The following is an 18,633-nucleotide window of genomic DNA, read 5'->3' as shown; positions in this document are numbered from 1 at the left end:
GCCAATCAGAGCGCAGGATTTGATGGAAACTGGACCGCGAAAAAATTAAAGGTTTTTACCAACCAAACTGGCATAGTTCAAATATTTGTACAGATACAGCTCTCTCCATTACATGTAAAATTTATGCTCCACTCCAGCGTCTAATACGAAAGATTTGATTTTGGACGCCCTGTGCAACATCAAGCTCAAATAAACCTCTTTAGTTTGAGCTTACTGAAGGTTATTTTAGCAGGAAATTATTCAAAAGAGGGATTAGGCTAAACTCCCTTTAGCCTTTACTTCAACACAAAACTTGATTTACAACAACTTGAACAGAGTCCAGAAGAGCCTTGGATCAACCAACAGTGAAGGAATCCGAATTTCCCATTGATTTACAAACCGAACACAGAATGACACCGTGTTTTTCATCATATGCTCATGACGGGAACTCAACACGCCATGCTGCATGAAACGTAGCTTCATTCACTTGCTTGCTGGCTGACGGCACTTGCACTTTGGCGTTTTTTTTTTTTTTTTTAAACCGACCCCTGTATTCCTGACACTGTCCGATGTGCTCGGGGACAGTCGAGAGTCTGAGTGTGTCTCCTCCGTGTCTGTTTCAGCCCTTAAATCATCTTCAGTGCTTGAAGAAGCCCGTCCAAAAACTTCGCGAGTTTTAGACTGTTTGGTTCACGCAGAGATAATTAAACCACCACACCAGGCCGATTAAGACGCATCGTGATTGGTCAAAAGTTTGGCGCCCGTTTGGATATTATGTGTAGTCGATTTTTATTGGTCACAAGCACATGCTCATGGTTTACACTCTGGCCTGGAATTGACAGCGTCTCTTCACTGGGGTTGGATTTCGGCAAACGTAGAGGCTTAGAGAGGGATTTCTAGAAAAGATGACTTCTAATAAAGACGACAAATACATTTGTCACTGTGACGACTGCTAGTAATTTTCTCTTTTTTTCCCCACTGATGGGTAATGTCCGTTAATGACGAGCGTGACGAGCTCCAGGAGGAACCCTGAGTACTGACATGTCTCGTCATGCCTCAGCTTGTTACTATTTTCAGACTCAGCCCAATCTGTACTAACATCATGATTTGATTTCCCAAATAAATAATAAAGCGCGTCTATAATACCAGTGTGTTTTTGCCTTGTGTGACTCAGCTTATGTTCCTAGTTTTAGTTTGCTGATGATTTCCATGATTTCATTTGTTACAGCTGCAGATCACATCTAGAACTATCCATCTGATCACAAATCATGTATTTTGCCGGTGAAAATAAAAATTCTACAAGGAAATGGTTGTGTATAAAATACTATATACACACACTACCGTTCAAAAGTTTGGGGTCACTTTGAAATGTCCTTATTTTTGAAAGAAAAGCACTGTTCTTTTCAATGAAGATCACTTTAAACTAATCAGAAATCCACTCTATACATTGCTAATGTGGTAAATGACTATTCTAGCTGCAAATGTCTGGTTTTTGGTGCAATATCTCCATAGGTGTATAGAGGCCCATTTCCAGCAACTCTCACTCCAGTGTTCTAATGGTACAATGTGTTTGCTCATTGCCTCAGAAGGCTAATGGATGATTAGAAAACCCTTGTACAATCATGTTAGCACAGCTGAAAACAGTTGAGCTCTTTAGAGAAGCTATAAAACTGACCTTCCTTTGAGCAGATTGAGTTTCTGGAGCATCACATTTGTGGGGTCGATTAAATGCTCAAAATGGCCAGAAAAATGTCTTGACTATATTTTCTATTCATTTTACAACTTATGGTGGGAAATAAAAGTGTGACCTTTCATGGAAAACACAAAATTGTCTGGGTGACCCCAAACTTTTGAACGGTAGTGTATATAAAATCACTGTATATAGAAATGTCAGAAAGACACAAAATCAACGTTTGATCCACATCTGTGGTCTGGCTTTGGTGTACGGAAACAGAACGGTGAAAACACCAGTGCTGTTCTGCTTTGGGCAAAACTCATGGCAGGAGAGTAAACATCACTGACTGGTAGCAGCTATGAGTGGAAACGAACATGCAAATGAGAAGTTAATTCCGCTTTTCCACTACCAACGCGGCTGAGTTGGGCTGAGCCATGCCGTGCTGAGTTGAGCTGAGTCGAGCTGAGCGGGGCTGTTGGAGTTGCATTTCGACTACAACCGCGCTGAACCGTGCTGGCTGGAAGTGGGTGGACACATTGGGTGGAGTTAGCGAAAGTGGGTGGACGTCACGTGATGTCGTTAGGCGGCACAAACAGTGACATCGGTGACCTTTTAAGCGGTAGTCTCACGACCCGGAGAGTAAACAATAAACATGGAGGACATGGAGTCGTTAGTGTTGCTGGTCTTGGTGCTGTGGCTTGTTGTCACCGACAACGCCAACAGATACTGGCAAGAGCGTATAGATGAGGCGAGGCGCATAAGGCTTCATAATTCTCGTAATTCGTAATTATTCTTCTTCCGGGTTTACGGTGTTTACAGATCCCAGCGTGCTCGCGGGGCGTGTGTGGGCATGTGAGGACACTCCTCCTCACCAATCAGTGCACAGGGGAGTGTCTGCTCACGCCCCTAGCCTCACTCAGCTCGGTTTGGCTCGCTTCAGACCCACTCCAAAACCGTGCGAGTTTTGGGGGCTGAGCAGGGCTGAAGCGAGCTGAGTCGTGCTGTTCTGAGATAGTCGAAACGCGAGCCGTGTCGGGCTGAAGCGAGCTGAAGTGAGCTGAAAAAGGGTAGTGGAAAAGGGCCATAAGTGATTCGAATAGGACCAATAAGTGACAGGAACAGACAATTCTACGTTTCTTTTTTCCACCAACCGTGCTTTACAGCTCCACACACACAGTTCAACTTTGGCCAACTCGCCCACTTTCCACCACTAACAGCATCATCAGCAGAAATTCCAGCAGCTTTGTATTTACATTGTGTCGCTGCTGGTAAGAGGATAAGAGCCTCACAGTGGATAACAGGGTCTGCTAATTCCTGTGGATGTAAATGTTAATACAAATGAGTTAATTTACTCATCATACTCATACTTTTATGGCTCTCACTCCTTTTCTGCTCTCGAGCCCTTGTAATACTTCAAATGCCTGACTGTGTGAATGCCGCTCCGAAATCTGAACCGTAAAAAGACCTCTCAGGACAAAATTAGACGTGATTTAAAAAGGGGAGTCAAAGAGCAGTAAACAGCTGCGGGATGCGTGTGAATCAGGATGATATCAGCAGGAAAGGCTCTCTTCCTTTGTCACTTACTTGCTTCCTGTCTGCTTCTCGCTGGCAAAGAAACCTCTCCTGTAAGCACAGTAGATGCCCACTATTATGCACACCAGCACCAGCACGACCACCAATACGCCGAGAACAATACCAGCTATGTTCAGGTCATCTGGAAATAACGAGAGAAACAGCATGATGAGAGTTAAGAGGAGGATGTGCACTTGATTTCACACTAACCATAGCGTCGTTATGACCTGAGAATAAGGGAGCGTTTTTGTCTGGCAAGACAATGACTTACAGACTTCCATCATCTGCGGGCTGCACTCGGCGACTCCTGCCTCGTTCTTGGCTCTGCAGTAGTACTGCCCACCGTCCTCTTTCCTCACGGCACTGAATTTCTTCAGGACAATAAATAACACATCTCTCATTACCTTGTTATTTATGGGGTATAAAGAGTCACATACTCGAATTGGTGTAAAGGTCTCAATATTCAAGAAGCAGCTGCACTGACTGAGATGAGAGCCAAGGTTGAGAAATAAAGGTGACTGAATGGATCTCTATTAATATATTTTATGCTCTTTTTCAATACATGGAAAACCGTCTATAGCTATGTTGGCCTCTCTTACTGTTCTTCTTCATGCTTTCTTCTCCCAGTGAAGATAGCATAGGGTTTCAGTGAGGCTTCATTTTTCTTCTTCACACTAAACCTCACTTTTGCATTAATGCAGCTGATTTACATCAAAACATTGAATTGCTGATCACTTCTGAAGCACAAAAAACCTGACCATAGGGTACTTTCACAAGTGGTTGTGTTCAAATCAAACCTTTGTCCCTGTACCCTTTCAATGATCTTACTTTGGGAAGGTGTAAAAACAGCAATTGTAGTAGATCACAGGGAAAAAAAAAAAAAAAAAGATGCACCCGAAAGTGGTTTTTAGCTGATTCCTCGAGGGAAACCTTTAAAAAGGTTCTTTGTAGACAGACAGCACATATCTCTTTCAGAAAAGGTTTGGATTAGATTAACTTAGACATAGAATCATGTGTGGGTTTCCTCTGGGTGCTCCGGTTTCCCCCACAGTCCAAAGACATGCAGGTTAGGTTAACTGGTGACTCTAAATTGACCGTAGGTGTGAATGTGAGTGTGAATGGTTGTCTGTGTCTATGTGTCAGCCCTGTGATGACCTGGCGACTTGTCCAGGGTGTACCCCGCCTTTCGCCCGTAGTCAGCTGGGATAGGCTCCAGCTTGCCTGCGACCCTGTAGAACAGGATAAAGCGGCTAGAGATAATGAGAATGGGATCTAGAATCATTTCCCATCCAAAGTACCTGACACGAGACACTTTATTCTTTTTCCTCATGCAGTGCAAATTCGATTCTGATTCGACTGACGTGCATAAAGTGCAGTATTATTGTGGGTTGCAAATGGCATTTTTTTGACAGGCAAGCTGCTAATCAGAGAGTGAGACGCTAAATAAGTCAGAGGACAAAAGTGGAGGCCTGCAGACATGTACTGCGTTCTGAATATCTTAAAGTTTGTTTTGATGTGCTGTATTTACATTTTAATTTATTCCTGACGTTTTATTGACGCTCAACTGATTTCTGTTTTTTGTTTCTATACAAAAAATGAAACATTTGCAAGTCTGTTTGCTGTAGCTTTCGACACTGTGGGTGAATTTGGTGTTATCCTGGACAAATTTACATGGACTTCAAAAGAAAAAGCGGCATATGGGAAGAAGCAGGGTTGGAAAAGTACAGTACCAATCGAACATCTGGACACACCTGCTCATTCATAGTTTTTTTTTCTGTATTTTGACTATTTTCTACGATGTAGAACAATACTGAAGACATCAAAAACTATGAAATAACATATAGAGCAGATATATATTATTATTTACCAGCTTAAGGTCGGTCTGTATGGTGAAATACCGTGACCTCGGTCTTGAATGCTGACCTCGGCCCAGAGGGCCTCGCTCAGGTCACGGTATTTCACCATACAGACCGACCTTAAGCTGGTAAATAATATATTTATTTTTTTCTTTACCAAATTCTAACAGAAAACGAGAGCGCCCGAAAGGGAAAACCGAGCCGAGCCGCAATTTTGAATCCTCATTCACGGCTGTAATGCAAATCGCTTCCTCCTCGGTATACAAGTGCACTTCCATGGCAGAGAAAAAAAAACTGCATTTTGCCACCTATGTAGTCCCCTATTTATACAAAGAGGAGTCATTCAGGATTCAGCCATGTTTTTGCTCAGCGTTAGCAACAGTTAGAGGTTTTTAGCTTTCTCCTGAAATGCTTTATTTTATTTCTTCTTCCTCAGGGTAGTAAAACTCGCTTTCGCTATGAAGACTGTCGTTATCGCTATCCATGATGTACAATTAATGCTATTCTCCTGAGAAATGCTGGCAAAAATTTATAAGATTTTTGATAAAAATCTTATAAATAAATCTGATAAAGATAAATGTTGACAAAAATTGCTACTATATTTGTTGTTGTTGTGAACGAGCGAGTCGCCAGAGGTCCGTAACTGGGGTCTGTACCGTAGGATACGGACCCGCTCGCCAGCCAATCAGAGCGCAGGATTTGATGGAAACCGGACCGCGAAAAAAATAAATGGAATTATGTGGTAAACAAACAAAAAACCAAACAAGATATGTTTCATATTTTAGAGTAGCTACTGTTTACCTTGATGATGCTTTGCACACTATTTTCATTATCTTAACCAGCTTCAGGAGGTAGTCACCTGGAATGCTTTTCAATTAACAGCTGTGTTTCGTCAAAAGTTAATTAGTGCAATTTCCTGTCTTCTTAATGTGTTTGAGATCAAACAGTAAATAGTAAACTATAAAATGACAGTAAATTCCACAACTGTAGCAATTCATATTACAGCAAGAACCGCTCAACTAAGTAAAGAGAAACGACATCCATCGTTACTTTAAAGGAACAGTCCACCGTACTTCCATAATGAAATATGCTCTTACCTGAATTGAGACGAGCTGCTCCGTACCTCTCCGAGCTTTGCGCGACCTCCCAGTCAGTCAGACGCAGTCAGACGCGCTGTCACTCCTGTTAGCAATGTAGCTAGGCTCAGTATGGCCAATGGTATTTTTTGGGGCTGTAGTTAGATGCGACCAAACTCTTCCGCGTTTTTCCTGTTTACATAGGTTTATATGACCAGTGATATGAAACAAGTTCAGTTACACAAATTGAAACGTAGCGATTTTCTATGCTATGGAAAGTCCGCACTATAATGACAGGCGTACTAACACCTTCTGCGCGCTTCGGCAGCGCATTGATATCTGAGCTCCGTATCAATGCGCCGCCGAAGCGCGCAGAAGGTGTTAGTACGCCTGTCATTATAGTGCGGACTTTCCATAGCATAGAAAATCGCTACGTTTCAATTTGTGTAACTGAACTTGTTTCATATCACTGGTCATATAAACCTATGTAAACAGGAAAAACGCGGAAGAGTTTGGTCACATCTAACTATAGCCCCAAAAAATACCGTTGGCCATACTGAGCCTAGCTACATTGCTAACAGGAGTGACAGCGCGTCGGACTGCGTCTGATTAACTGGGAGGTCGCGCAAAGCTCGGATAGGTACGGAGCAGCTCGTCTCAATTCAGGTAAGAGCATATTTCATTATGGAAATACGGTGGACTGTTCCTTTAAGACATGACGTGTCTTTTAATTAATAAAAATCAAGAAAAACCACTGAATTAGAAGGTGTGTCCAAACCTAATACATTAACACGCTATAGAAATAAATTAAAAGGCTAAATTAAAAAGCAATTTTGTGAAATTCATCCAGACTTTGCGTTATTCCAATGAGGTCTTCATAACACGCTGTACATCTACAACACTCCAGCTCAGTCTGGCTCATGTCAGATTAGCAGCACCCATGTGAAGAACCTTCATCCCCAACCCATAACGCACTGCACACTGGGTTCCTCTCCTGCAGATAATCAGAGGATGGCCTTGGACTGGTTGTTTTGGTCTAGACTTGAATGTGCCACCTGCCCGAACAAACTGCACTGGGGAAAAAAAAATGGACCAGGGTTCAATTTAAATTTAAATAGGGTTCAATCTAAATACTGCACATGTAAAATTACCCTCAGTCATGCCCAGCATGCTCCTCCAATGGACAATGTGAGATTTTGACAGCCAGGACAGGATTTAAAGGGCACTGTGAAGGTTGAATGACCAGGGTGGGCCACTGAGTGTGAACGGTAGTGTGTGGCACTGTGGAAAGTGCAAGTGAGTACAGCAGATTCCCTTCGTGGCTGAAGCCATCACACATCAACTGGCTCCCTAAAATATCCCTTCTCCCATTCCTCCCAGTGCTCACCAGCACGCCCGTTTCGCTGTTCAGCATGTAGGACGAGTTGAAGAACTTAGGGCTGCTCTTGGAATCCACAGGGATCTCCTCTTTGTCGTGGAACCACTGGTAGTGGGACTTGGGGAAGCCCTCATCCTCTACACATGTCAGCTCAGCTGACTTCCCCACCGGCACAGACGTAGGCACGGAGCACCGAGGAGTCACTGGCTTTACTGCAAAACAGAACCCGAAAGCCCAAATGAGATTCACGTAGAAAACAGCATCCATATCCTTAAATTAACGAAGAGTGCAAGAGGTTCAATCTGTAAGCATTACGGCCATGCATGGTGCGCTTTCCCCATTTAGCTGTCTGATTAAACACAGATGCAGTTTCAGAATTTTCCCCATTTAGCCGCAGACACGCCCGAGCCTAAGGCAGGCCGGAAAGCATCCTCAAATGTTCGCCAAGGGCTGGAAGGGTAGTGTGCCTGAGCTCAGCTTACAGTGGCGCAGCTCGGCGAACACCAACAACACCATTTCTGAGAAAACAAAACAGCATACTACTAATTGCTAGTGGTGTCTGCCAGGGATTCGTGCAACTACAATTACTGTTGAGTGCTGAGACGCCTTATGATAAAATGTATTAGCAAGGAATATATAGTCTACCCATATTCACTGGATAGGAGCAATCGCACGCTCTGATTGGCTACTATTAGGATATCAGCTCATATGCTGTGAGTAGAGAAAAACAAAATGGCACAGCACATCAGGTCAGACATATCACTTTGTTATCAAGTATTTAAAAGAAACAGAAGTAGCTAAATAAATTAATATAGTTCCCCCCCCCAAAAAATATCTCCTGTTCCACACTCCAGCCCAGTCGGTGGCGGTAATGCACTTGGTTTGCCAACCACCAAAAAAAGAAGAAAAGAAAATGGCGGACCGTGTTACTGAACCAAACAAGGACGAAATAAAAACTGTACTCGAAAACAAAACCCAAAAAAAAAGGCCACAAAATATGAAATGAAAGTATTTGATGGTAAGAACGCATCTTTTTTTTTTTTTTAATTTTCAAGAATTTAATCACATTTTTCAAAAATTGCTGCTGTCATTTCACTGGTTTGTTTACATTCTAAGTGGAAATGATTTTGTCGGGTGTTTGGTATAAAGTTTTTATCAAATTTGCAAAAAATAAAAATATAAATGCTCGGTTTCTCAAAATCCAGTGAATGTAGAAAGAATAAAACAGTTATTCCACTCAATCTCGTCGTACATGGCTTATAGCCGACTCAGCATGCACGCACGCAAACACACGTAAATATTAAAATTTAATAGCAGCCATCGTTGGTGCTTTCTGCATTTGTATAGGTGCATCAACATAAAATTTATATGAGGTGCTTATTACTATGTTATAAAGAAAACGGGGCGGCACGGTGGTGTAGTGGTTAGTGCTGTCGCCTCACAGCAAGAAGGTCCGGGTTCGAGCCCCGTGGCCGGCGAGGGCCTTTCTGTGCGGAGTTTGCATGTTCTCCCCGTGTCCGCGTGGGTTTCCTCCGGGTGCTCCGGTTTCCCCCACAGTCCAAAGACATGCAGGTTAGGTTAACTGGTGACTCTAAATTGACCGTAGGTGTGAATGGTTGTCTGTGTCTATGTGTCAGCCCTGTGATGACCTGGCGACTTGTCCAGGGTGTACCCCGCCTTTCGCCCGTAGTCAGCTGGGATAGGCTCCAGCTTGCCTGCGACCCTGTAGAAGGATAAAGCGGCTAGAGATAATGAGATGAGATAAAGAAAACGTTAAGCCACTGAAGAGAGACGTTATCAGAAGTCATGTCCGTCAGGTGAACGAGTAAGATGACGAAATGAACAGGACTGTAAGCTAATTACGTGTTGCAGAATACCCTAGATTTAATACCAAAAGAGTGAACTATTACAGAAAAAGAATTGTGACATCATCAGGAAAGGACAAGCAAGTACATTTTAAAGCATGTACTGAAGACTTCCTTGACGACTGTGAAACACTGATTATTGTGAGTTAGTCATTTACCTGGCACAACATCTGATCTATTACGAGCTTCCTCACTTGCTTCGATCAAAAGATGCAGCTTCTTTATCAGTATACAATACTGAAGGCAACAGGAGAAGGCAGAGCTTTTTCCAACAAAGCCCCCCCAGCTAGGAAACAGCCTTCCAGCTAGTATTCGGGATTCGAACACAATCTCAGTACTTAAGTCTAGTTTGAAATCCTATTTGTTTAGTCAGGCATTTTGCTAAATATCGGGCAGGAGAGTTTCGGTAAAGTGTAATGTTTTAATGCCGTTGATGCCACCCTTTCTTATTACACAGTCACTCAGGCTTTGTTGAGGTGGAGTGGTGGGACACTTTATGCCACAGGGTGCCCTCAAAGCTGGCTGGTTTTCCATTTTAGGTCGTAGCATAGACCCGCTTGCACTTTGATCACAATGTACATCCTTTTAGACCAGTGTAGTATAAGAATATCTGTTCTCTTTCTCTGTCGAGTTATGTATATGTACATGTACTACCTGACTGGTGCCTGATCCTGACACACTATTTCTCTTGCTGTGGCTCTTCTCATCTCTATGGATCTCCCTGATTCATCTTGATCCATACTCACGTTCTCCTCTTGTGGATGCCTTAAAGTGCATATCACGGGTAAATTCAGGAGCGAGATCAATGTAATTCTCCTATTTTATATTAAACTTTGGTCAAATATCTGTAACATTCTGGATTCTCTGCAATTTTTTTACCTTGCGCAATACCAGAAAAATTCTGTTGAAATCAAGCCGTTTGAGGCGAATTGGTCCGCCTCTGAAAAAACTTGGCATTTGGATTTCCTGGGAAACATTGATTTTCGTGATGTCATCTGCGGGACGCCTCCCTCTGAATCCTACGTCAGCGCTGGTTTGTTTATGAGAAAACGACCTGGTGGTTTTCTAGCCTGGCAAGCCAGACTAAATGTGAATATTTAGTCTGGCCTCGATCCGTAGACATTTCCGACGGGGGTAGGAGGAACAAACCACTGTCTTTCAAACGGTCTCTGTGCGTATAGGCCAACGCTCTGACCAATCAGCGCAACAGTGACTGTGACGTAGTCAGAGCGCGCAGTGGGGGAGACCTTGAAATAAATAATTTTCAAAATGCGTATTAATTAATAAACAGGTTTTAGATATTAAGAAGTTTGGAGATAACGACCACAAGTTTGGAGTCTGTACCACATACACATTTTTTTTCCAAGTGTTTTTCAAGGGTTTGCTTAAACTGTTTTTGAGAGTTTTTATTTAGTGGTGTTTGGTGAAATAATTTCCCTTAAATTTAAAATAACGGGAAAATAAGAAACAATCAAAAAGTAATGTTTCAAAGCTGTTTATTAATTCTTCGTACTGCACAAACTAGCCCCATCCTTTTGGCTACGAGCGGAGCCAGCTAGTAGATCAGACTTTTGCCATAGCCGGTCGTCAAAACAGCGAAAACGTCCTTCTTGAAAAGGAATGAGCGGAGAGCCTCTTCCTGCTCATGTTTCAACGAAAACTCCAAGTCTAATTCTTCTAAAACTGATTCCAAAGCGGAGTCAAACGCACGCTGTTCACTAGCGGTAGCCATCTTTCCTGTTGCGCTTTCTCCAGCGTTGCGCAGCTTTGTCGTCACTCCTGCAAAAGCCCGCCCAAAGAATCCAAACAAAAACCTTGCGTTGTGATTGGCGGGCACGATTTGATGCCCGGGGTGTTTTTGTTTATATGGTGCGAGGCTAGACCCATTCGCTAGGCAAAAATATTTTTGGCCGCTAGGCGGGTGGGTCTAGTTTACTAGGCTAGTGGTTTTCTGCAAATTTCTTCAACGTTATCACGTAATTATTAAAATGGTTAACAGATGTATCATAGGAGGGTGTAGCAACACCAATCATGATGGGATTAGTACTCATCGTTTCCCAAAAGACCGAGAGAGAAACGGGAGCGCTTGGTCTACACAGGCTGTGCACTGAAACCGTGCAAAGCTCGCGCGGCCTGCTGGAGCTTCCGCAGGTAACATCACGAATCTGGCTTCAGACTCCCTTGGGATTTTTCCAGACGTGTTTTATTTTATTTTTTTCTGCTGTAGACAGATGGCCTTGTGCAAAATTACCCTTCTGGATGAGTGTGTAAAGGGACATACTTTCATATATATATATATATATATATATATATATATATATATATATATATATTTAAAAAAAAAAATACGAAACTGGTCCAGAATATGCACTTTAAATATTTACACTTCCCAAAAGCAGTTTATGCTAAGTCTCATGACTGTGTTGATAACGTCACCTGTAAATTTGTACTTAAGAACTGCTACTCTAAATCACAGAGACTGTCCTGTGCTCATGCCAGCACTCGTATTCACAATATTCTCACGCTGAACATCCTTATATTCAACACACTTAGTACTGTCTGATCTAGTTATTCCAACTTGCATGCATGGTGTGTGAATGCCTGTGATTGTGAAGGGTCTCGCACCTCTGATGGCGAGACTGATCAGAATCTCGTCAAAGTTTTTTATGTCAGAAGGGGCTGTGACTTCACAGCGGTACGATGCAGTGTCTAATCTTGTTGCATTAAGAATGACTAAAGTCGCAGGCTCTCGAATCTTTGCTCTGTTCTCCAAGTCACCTAAAGGAAATAAAAGCCATGTTTAGATTTAGGAAAATTAATGTAACGTAAGCAAAGTCGTCTATTTCAGATATAACATGCAAGATTATATTGAAGAACCAAACAAAAATCACCTGATATTTTGTTTTCAAAATAAACATAACTTGTTTTCCCATTCTTAATCTTCTTCCATTCAATCCTGGGACTGGTCGTGGAGATAGACTCTATCAGACAGGACAGTTCAATTGCTGTACAGGGGGGAGAAAAAAGTATGTGCATTTTACCAACAAGCCTTAACATCAGAAAATCAATTATTTGGAGTTGCTCGGTGTGGCTTGCAAGAAAACCTCTTGTGCTTACATTCAAACTCATTGGCCTGCGGTGAAGGATTTGCAGTTTTCAGTACCACTGCCAAGATACTGACATAGCCTGTAAGGAAGACGAGAAAGAGAGAATTAACAGCGCTGTAATGTTTGCCAAAAATCCCCCTTAATGCAGTAACACAGGGTCATGTGCTCATGTGATGTGAAATCATTCAGGTTGCCATCAATGGAACTATTGGAACAGAGCTACTGGAGATGTCCGTACTAGTGACATTTACTTCCAGAAAATTCCTGAAACTCAATTAACACACAGACGCCAGTTCTTAGAGCCTGTCCCCAATTCCTTACATCTCTGTGTCCTGCTGGCAGATCTGTTACCGGCCATTTTTGTAGCTACTGCCTCATAGAAGCGAAGTGAGGCTGTAGCCACTCTGTCATCGTGTTGTAAGAATCTAAGAACGAGTATAACAATAGCGCACTGCGCATAAGCATTACAAATCACCAGAACGGCGAATCGTGATCTCGCGATACGAACAGTTGATCTCACGTTATCAAAGAACTTGTGCCGAACCCGCTATGTCATCGTGTTGTAAGAATGAGTGTAATAATAGTGAAACTTGTAACCAATCAGCACTTATCCTGATCAAGTTCGATTACCCGTTCTACTTCTTGATAAACTTCGGAACCAATCAGAACCAGAAAATAAATAAGAGAAACCTCGTTATAACTTTGTAGTATTGGAAGATAATTGGCAGATAAAAAGATAAATGAAATTCACCTCATGGTTCGCCAAGGCTACTGATTCGATATCAAGTAAGTGGTCTTTATTTTAAGAAAATTTACCTTTTGATTATCACAGCTTTTGTTTGGGCCTTCTGAAAGGGTTTTTTTGAGCTTTTTGGCAGATATGTTGAAAAGCCGATATCAAACTTCTGCTTTAATTTTTAAATTTTATTTTAGTCTTTATACTACACTTGTGAAACAAAATGTGCTCATTAGTACTGAATAATGCTTCTAGGACAATTCATGAACAAGTGCTTTCTTACTATTTCGAAAAGAGATCTAGTTCGCAGCACTGTATTTTGAACAAAACACAGGAAACAAAATCGGTAACCAAAACACTACAAGCCCTGATGCTGCTTAGAGCTTGGTGATGCTTGCAAGAGATGAGGCGAGTATCATTGAGAACATGTCTATACAGTGCTGAGCGTAAATGAGTACACCCCCTTTGAAAAGTAACATTTTAAACAATATCTCAATGAACACAAACAATTTCCAAAATGTTGACAAGACAAAGTTTAATATAACATCGGTTTAACTTATAACGTGAAAGTAAGCTTAATAATATAAACTTAGATTACACATTTTTCAGTTTTACTCAAATTAGGGTGGTGCAAAAATGAGTACACCCCACAACAAAAACTACTACATCTTAGCCTGGCAAGCCAGACTAAATGTGAATATTTAGTCTGGCCTCGATCCGTAGACATTTCCGACGGGGGTAGGAGGAACAAACCGCTGTCTTTCAAACTGTCTCTGTGCGTATAGGCCAACGCTCTGACCAATCAGCGCAACAGTGACTGTGACGTAGTCAGAGCGACAGAAAGCAGTGGGGGAGACCTTGAAATAAATAATTTTTCAAAATGAGTATTAATTAATAAACAGGTTCTAGATATTAAGAAGTTTGGAGATAATGACCACAAGTTTGGAGTCTGTACTACATACACTCATTTTTTTTTTCCAAGTGTTTTTCAAGGGTTTGCTTAAACTGTTTTTGAGAGTTTTTATTTAGTGGTGTTTGGTGAAATAATTTCCCTTAAATTTAAAATAACGGGAAAATAAGAAACAATCAAAAAGTAATGTTTCAAAGCTGTTTATTAATTCTTCGTACTGCACAAACTAGCCCCATCCTTTTGGCTACGAGCGGAGCCAGCTGGTAGATCAGACTTTTGCCATAGCCGGTCGGCAAAACAGCGAAAACGTCCTTCTTGAAAAGGAATGAGCGGAGAGCCTCTTCCTGCTCATGTTTCAACGAAAACTCCAAGTCTATTTCTTCTAAAACTGATTCCAAAGCGGAGTCAAACGAGCGCTGTTCACTAACCGTAGCCATCTTTCCTGTTGTGCTTTCTCCAGCGTCGCGCAGCTTTGTCATCACTCCTGCAAAAGCCCGCCCAAAGAATCCAAACAAAAACCTTGCGTTGTGATTGGCGGGCACAATTTGATGCCCGGGATGTTTTTGTTTATATGGTGCGAGGCTAGACCCATTCGCTAGGCAAAAATATTTTTGGCCGCTAGGCGGGTGGGTCTAGTTTACTAGGCTAACTACATCTAGTACTTTGTATGGTCTCCATGATTTTTAATGACAGCACCAAGTCTTCTAGGCATGGAATGAACAAGTTGGCGACATTTTGCAACATCAATCTTTTTCCATTCTTCAACAATGACCTCTTTTAGTGACTGGATGCTGGATGGAGAGTGATGCTCAACTTGTCTCTTCCCCATAGGTGTTCGATTGGGTTCAGATCAGGAGACATAGTACTTTGCCACTGAATCACTTTTACCCTGTTCTTCTTCAGAAATCCAACAGTGGCCTTAGATGTGCGTTTAGTCATGTTCGAAAAGTGCACAGTGACCAAGGGCACGGAGTGATGGTAGCATCTTCTCTTTCAATATAGAGCTTCATGATGCCATCAGTGAAACGCAGCTCCCCGACACCAGCAGCACTCATGCAGCCCCACATAAGGACACTGCCACCACCATGTTTCACTGTAGGCACCATGCATTTTTCTTTGTATTCCTCACCTCTGCGACGCCATACAGTTCCAAAAACATTTATCTTGGTCTCATCACTCCAGAGTATAGAGTCCCAGTAGTCTTCATCTTTGTCAGCATGGGCCCTGGCAAACTCTAGGCGGGTGTTTTTGTGCCTGGGCTTTAGGAGAGGCTTCTTTCGTGGATGGCATCCATGCGTGCCATTCCTCTGCAGTGTACGCCGTATTGTGTCACGGGAAATAGTCACCCCAGTTTGGCTTTCTACTTCTTTAGATAACTGCAGTGAACTTGCATGCCGATTTTCTTCAACCCTTCTCATCAGAAGACACGCCTGTCGAGGTGTTAACTTCCGTGGACGACCTGGACGTCTCTGTGAGATGGTTGCAGTTCCATCTTTCTTAAATTTTTGTACCACTTTTGCTACAGTATTCTGACTGATAAGTAAAACTTTGCTGATCTTGTAGCCTTCACCTTTGTGGTGGAAAGAAATTATTTTCTTTGGGGAATTCTGGAGAGACAAGTTGAGCATCACTCTCCATCCAGCATCCAGTCACTAAAAGAGGTCGTTGTTGAAGAATGGAAAAAGATTGATGTTGCAAAATGTCGCCAACTTGTTCATTCCAAGCCTAGAAGACTTGGTGCCGTCATTAAAAATCATGGAGGCCATACAAAGTACTAGATGTAGTAGTTTTTGTTGTGGGGTGTACTCATTTTTGCGCCACCCTAATTTGAGTAAAACTGAAAAATGTGTAATCTAAGTTTATATTATTAACCTTACTTTCACGTTATAAGTTAAACAGATGTTATATTAAACTTTGTCTTTTCAACATTTTGGAAATTGTTTGTGTTCATTGAGATATTGTTTAAAATGTTACTTTTCAAAGGGGGTGGACTCATTTACACTGAGCACTGTATGCTATATTTACTGTATACACATGGTATCAGAAAACAATTTTATTTATAAGCAGTAGCCACATGTACCCATAGGGCACCTATTTTTTTTTATATTTTTTTGGGCTTTTTGCACCTTTATTGGATAGGACAGTGCAGAGACAGGAAACGAGCGGGAGAGAGAGACGGGGAGGGATCGGGAAATGACCCCGGGCCAGAACCGAACCCGGGTCCCTGGCACGGCGCCCCATCCACCCGAGCCACGACACCCCCGAGCACCTATTTTTAGTTTAATTCTGACAAACACGTCACCTTTTGGTTTAAACCATGTGAACTGTATTAGAGGCGACGCGACCTGATCATGTTATCGCTTAAATTTAAATTTGACTAAAATCATTGCATCACTGTTGTTTTTTAAGTCACATGAATGTACCCTATTGATCCCCAATTTAGTCTTTGTCCTGTTAGTGTTCCTGTAATTGTTTCCACTGTGGTGTTTCTTAAGCCTCTGCTGCAATCTTTATCTTAAAGGAGCAGTTCATACTTTTTAGAGCCCTCTGTCTGCGAGATGAAATGAAATTACTAATAAATAAAATAGAAATAAAAACGAGGCATGACTAGCATTCCTAGTCCCCCAGCTGATCCTGCACTGCCTGTCAGCTAAAACTGCACATGCTTAGCGAGTTATCCTTTACGGAAAAGAGGCAGACATGAGCAGCAAGATCTCCAATAGGGGTACAGCTCATTTCCGTGAAGCCTCAAATGGGAAAGAAGGAGAAAAATAAAACCTTAGTCAGAGCCACTGTATGCCAATATTGTGAATCACAGCCTTTATATTTCTTTTAAAGCTCTAACTTTGTAAATTACTTCACAAGTAACTGCTTGGTCCAACTGCTCATGCTATGCTAAAACTAGCATGGCTAAGGGATTTTTAAATCTTATTTTACTGCCAAGCTACAACGAGAAGTAATGAATGTCCAAAACAGGATGAGGAAAACAGTGAGCCAAATCCTGACCTGGCCTCTTTAAAGCCAATATTAGAGGCCTATTCATACGGATGTTAAGGTAAGGAAATGAGCAGCAGCCTTTCCTCTTCTCCATTTCCTCTTAAACTATGCCATGAATGCCAGCCACATGATCAGGTCCTAACATCCCATCTCACAATCAATCAACTCTTTGGCCAGTGTCTACAATAAAAAGCTTACGTGTGAGGTCCGTTAAAAAGAAACCAGCTCGTTTAAAGCATTTCAGCAGACTGTGCCTGATTTTCCAGGGTGTGTTAGCAGTAGCTGAGGCTAACACTCAGGCACAAGACTGAGCCTCAGTTCTGTTTACGCGTGCTTTGTTCGACATCTGGTTTCTGTAACTTTATAAAATACACTACCCACTTTGAAGCACGGTCGCTACATGCTACAATACACAATCCTCCTCGGTCTTCTTTTCCTACATGTTATGACACGGAAAAATCCCTAAAGTAGAATCTGTCGGTCTCCGCTTGAACACAAAACAGTAAAGGTTTCCTGAATCAACATGTCAGCAACTTCAAATCAACATTAGCGTTCCCTGCTGATGATTTTCTGAATCGAGCCGAAAAGTTCGTCTACTCCGCCATAATTGAAAATCACATGATTGCATTCCTGCGTGCTGATTGGAGGATACTGATAGGTAAAACAGCACGGCACGTAAGGTTCACGAACACCGTTCGAGCTTTGGCCAATCAGCATGCAGGAATGCAATCATGACGGCGCCGGCGGAGTAGTCGACTCGATTCAGAAAATCGGCAGCAGGGGGACACTAAGGGTGTATTCAGACCAGGATAGTTCGATAGTTCACTTGCTTTGGTCCGAACCAAATGTTTTTTTTATTTTTTCATTTTGGTGCGGTTCGCTTTCACACTGTACATTTTAGTAAGCGGACCAAAATCTGTCAACAAAGCCACGCGCCCTGAGGTCGTTCAGCTATTGGTCAGAGACGACACGCGCACAAAGCGTTAAGTTCAAAAGTAGTCACGGAGGATAGCGCTGATGAGCGCACATCATGTTGTGACAGTTCTGGCTCTTCACGCAAGTCGCTAGTACTTCCACTTTTTGAAAGAATGTCCCTGATTTTAATGTAGGTCTGACGGAGTTTCTTCACTTTTAGCCGACATTGTTCTGGGGAGCGCGTGAACCCCTTCTCCTTCATTTTCTCACTGAATACAGCAAACTCGTCGGCATTTTTGTGTGTTCTCTCCAAAAGCTCAGATATGTGGACATCTGCCCATATATCCACAAGGGTACGCGTTTCTTCCTCAGCCCACGTTTGCCCCCTACTCATTTTTTGTACTCTGTAGTCTAGCCTACCACTGGTCTGAATGACTGAACGACTGTTGTAAGGTTTCCTTGACAACCGAAACAGTGTTTGCACTTTGCGGTGGAGTGTCAAGACTCTGTTTCCCATAATGCTCGACAAACGACGGAAGCTCCCGAGGTACAAAAAAGCAAAACTGT

The 18,633-nt window shown here is 42.3% G+C and overlaps 1 protein-coding gene across 1 annotated transcript in view; it reads right to left on the bottom strand.

Moving 5' to 3' along the window:
• Positions 1-18,633, bottom strand: part of jam3b (junctional adhesion molecule 3b) — a 102,814-nt gene that overhangs the window by 7,938 nt on the left and 76,243 nt on the right. Inside the window, exons 2-7 of the mRNA XM_060936154.1 lie at positions 12,519-12,587; positions 12,293-12,406; positions 12,027-12,179; positions 7,546-7,748; positions 3,498-3,597; positions 3,239-3,368 (exon numbers count right to left, since the gene is read on the bottom strand). Coding sequence (XP_060792137.1) covers positions 3,239-3,368; positions 3,498-3,597; positions 7,546-7,748; positions 12,027-12,179; positions 12,293-12,406; positions 12,519-12,587 — 769 coding nt within the window. The remainder of the gene's footprint in view (positions 1-3,238; positions 3,369-3,497; positions 3,598-7,545; positions 7,749-12,026; positions 12,180-12,292; positions 12,407-12,518; positions 12,588-18,633) is intronic.

The sequence above is a fragment of the Neoarius graeffei genome, chromosome 12, assembly GCF_027579695.1.
Source record: "Neoarius graeffei isolate fNeoGra1 chromosome 12, fNeoGra1.pri, whole genome shotgun sequence".
Taxonomy (NCBI): domain Eukaryota; kingdom Metazoa; phylum Chordata; class Actinopteri; order Siluriformes; family Ariidae; genus Neoarius; species Neoarius graeffei.
This window is presented reverse-complemented; position numbering and strand designations above follow the sequence as displayed.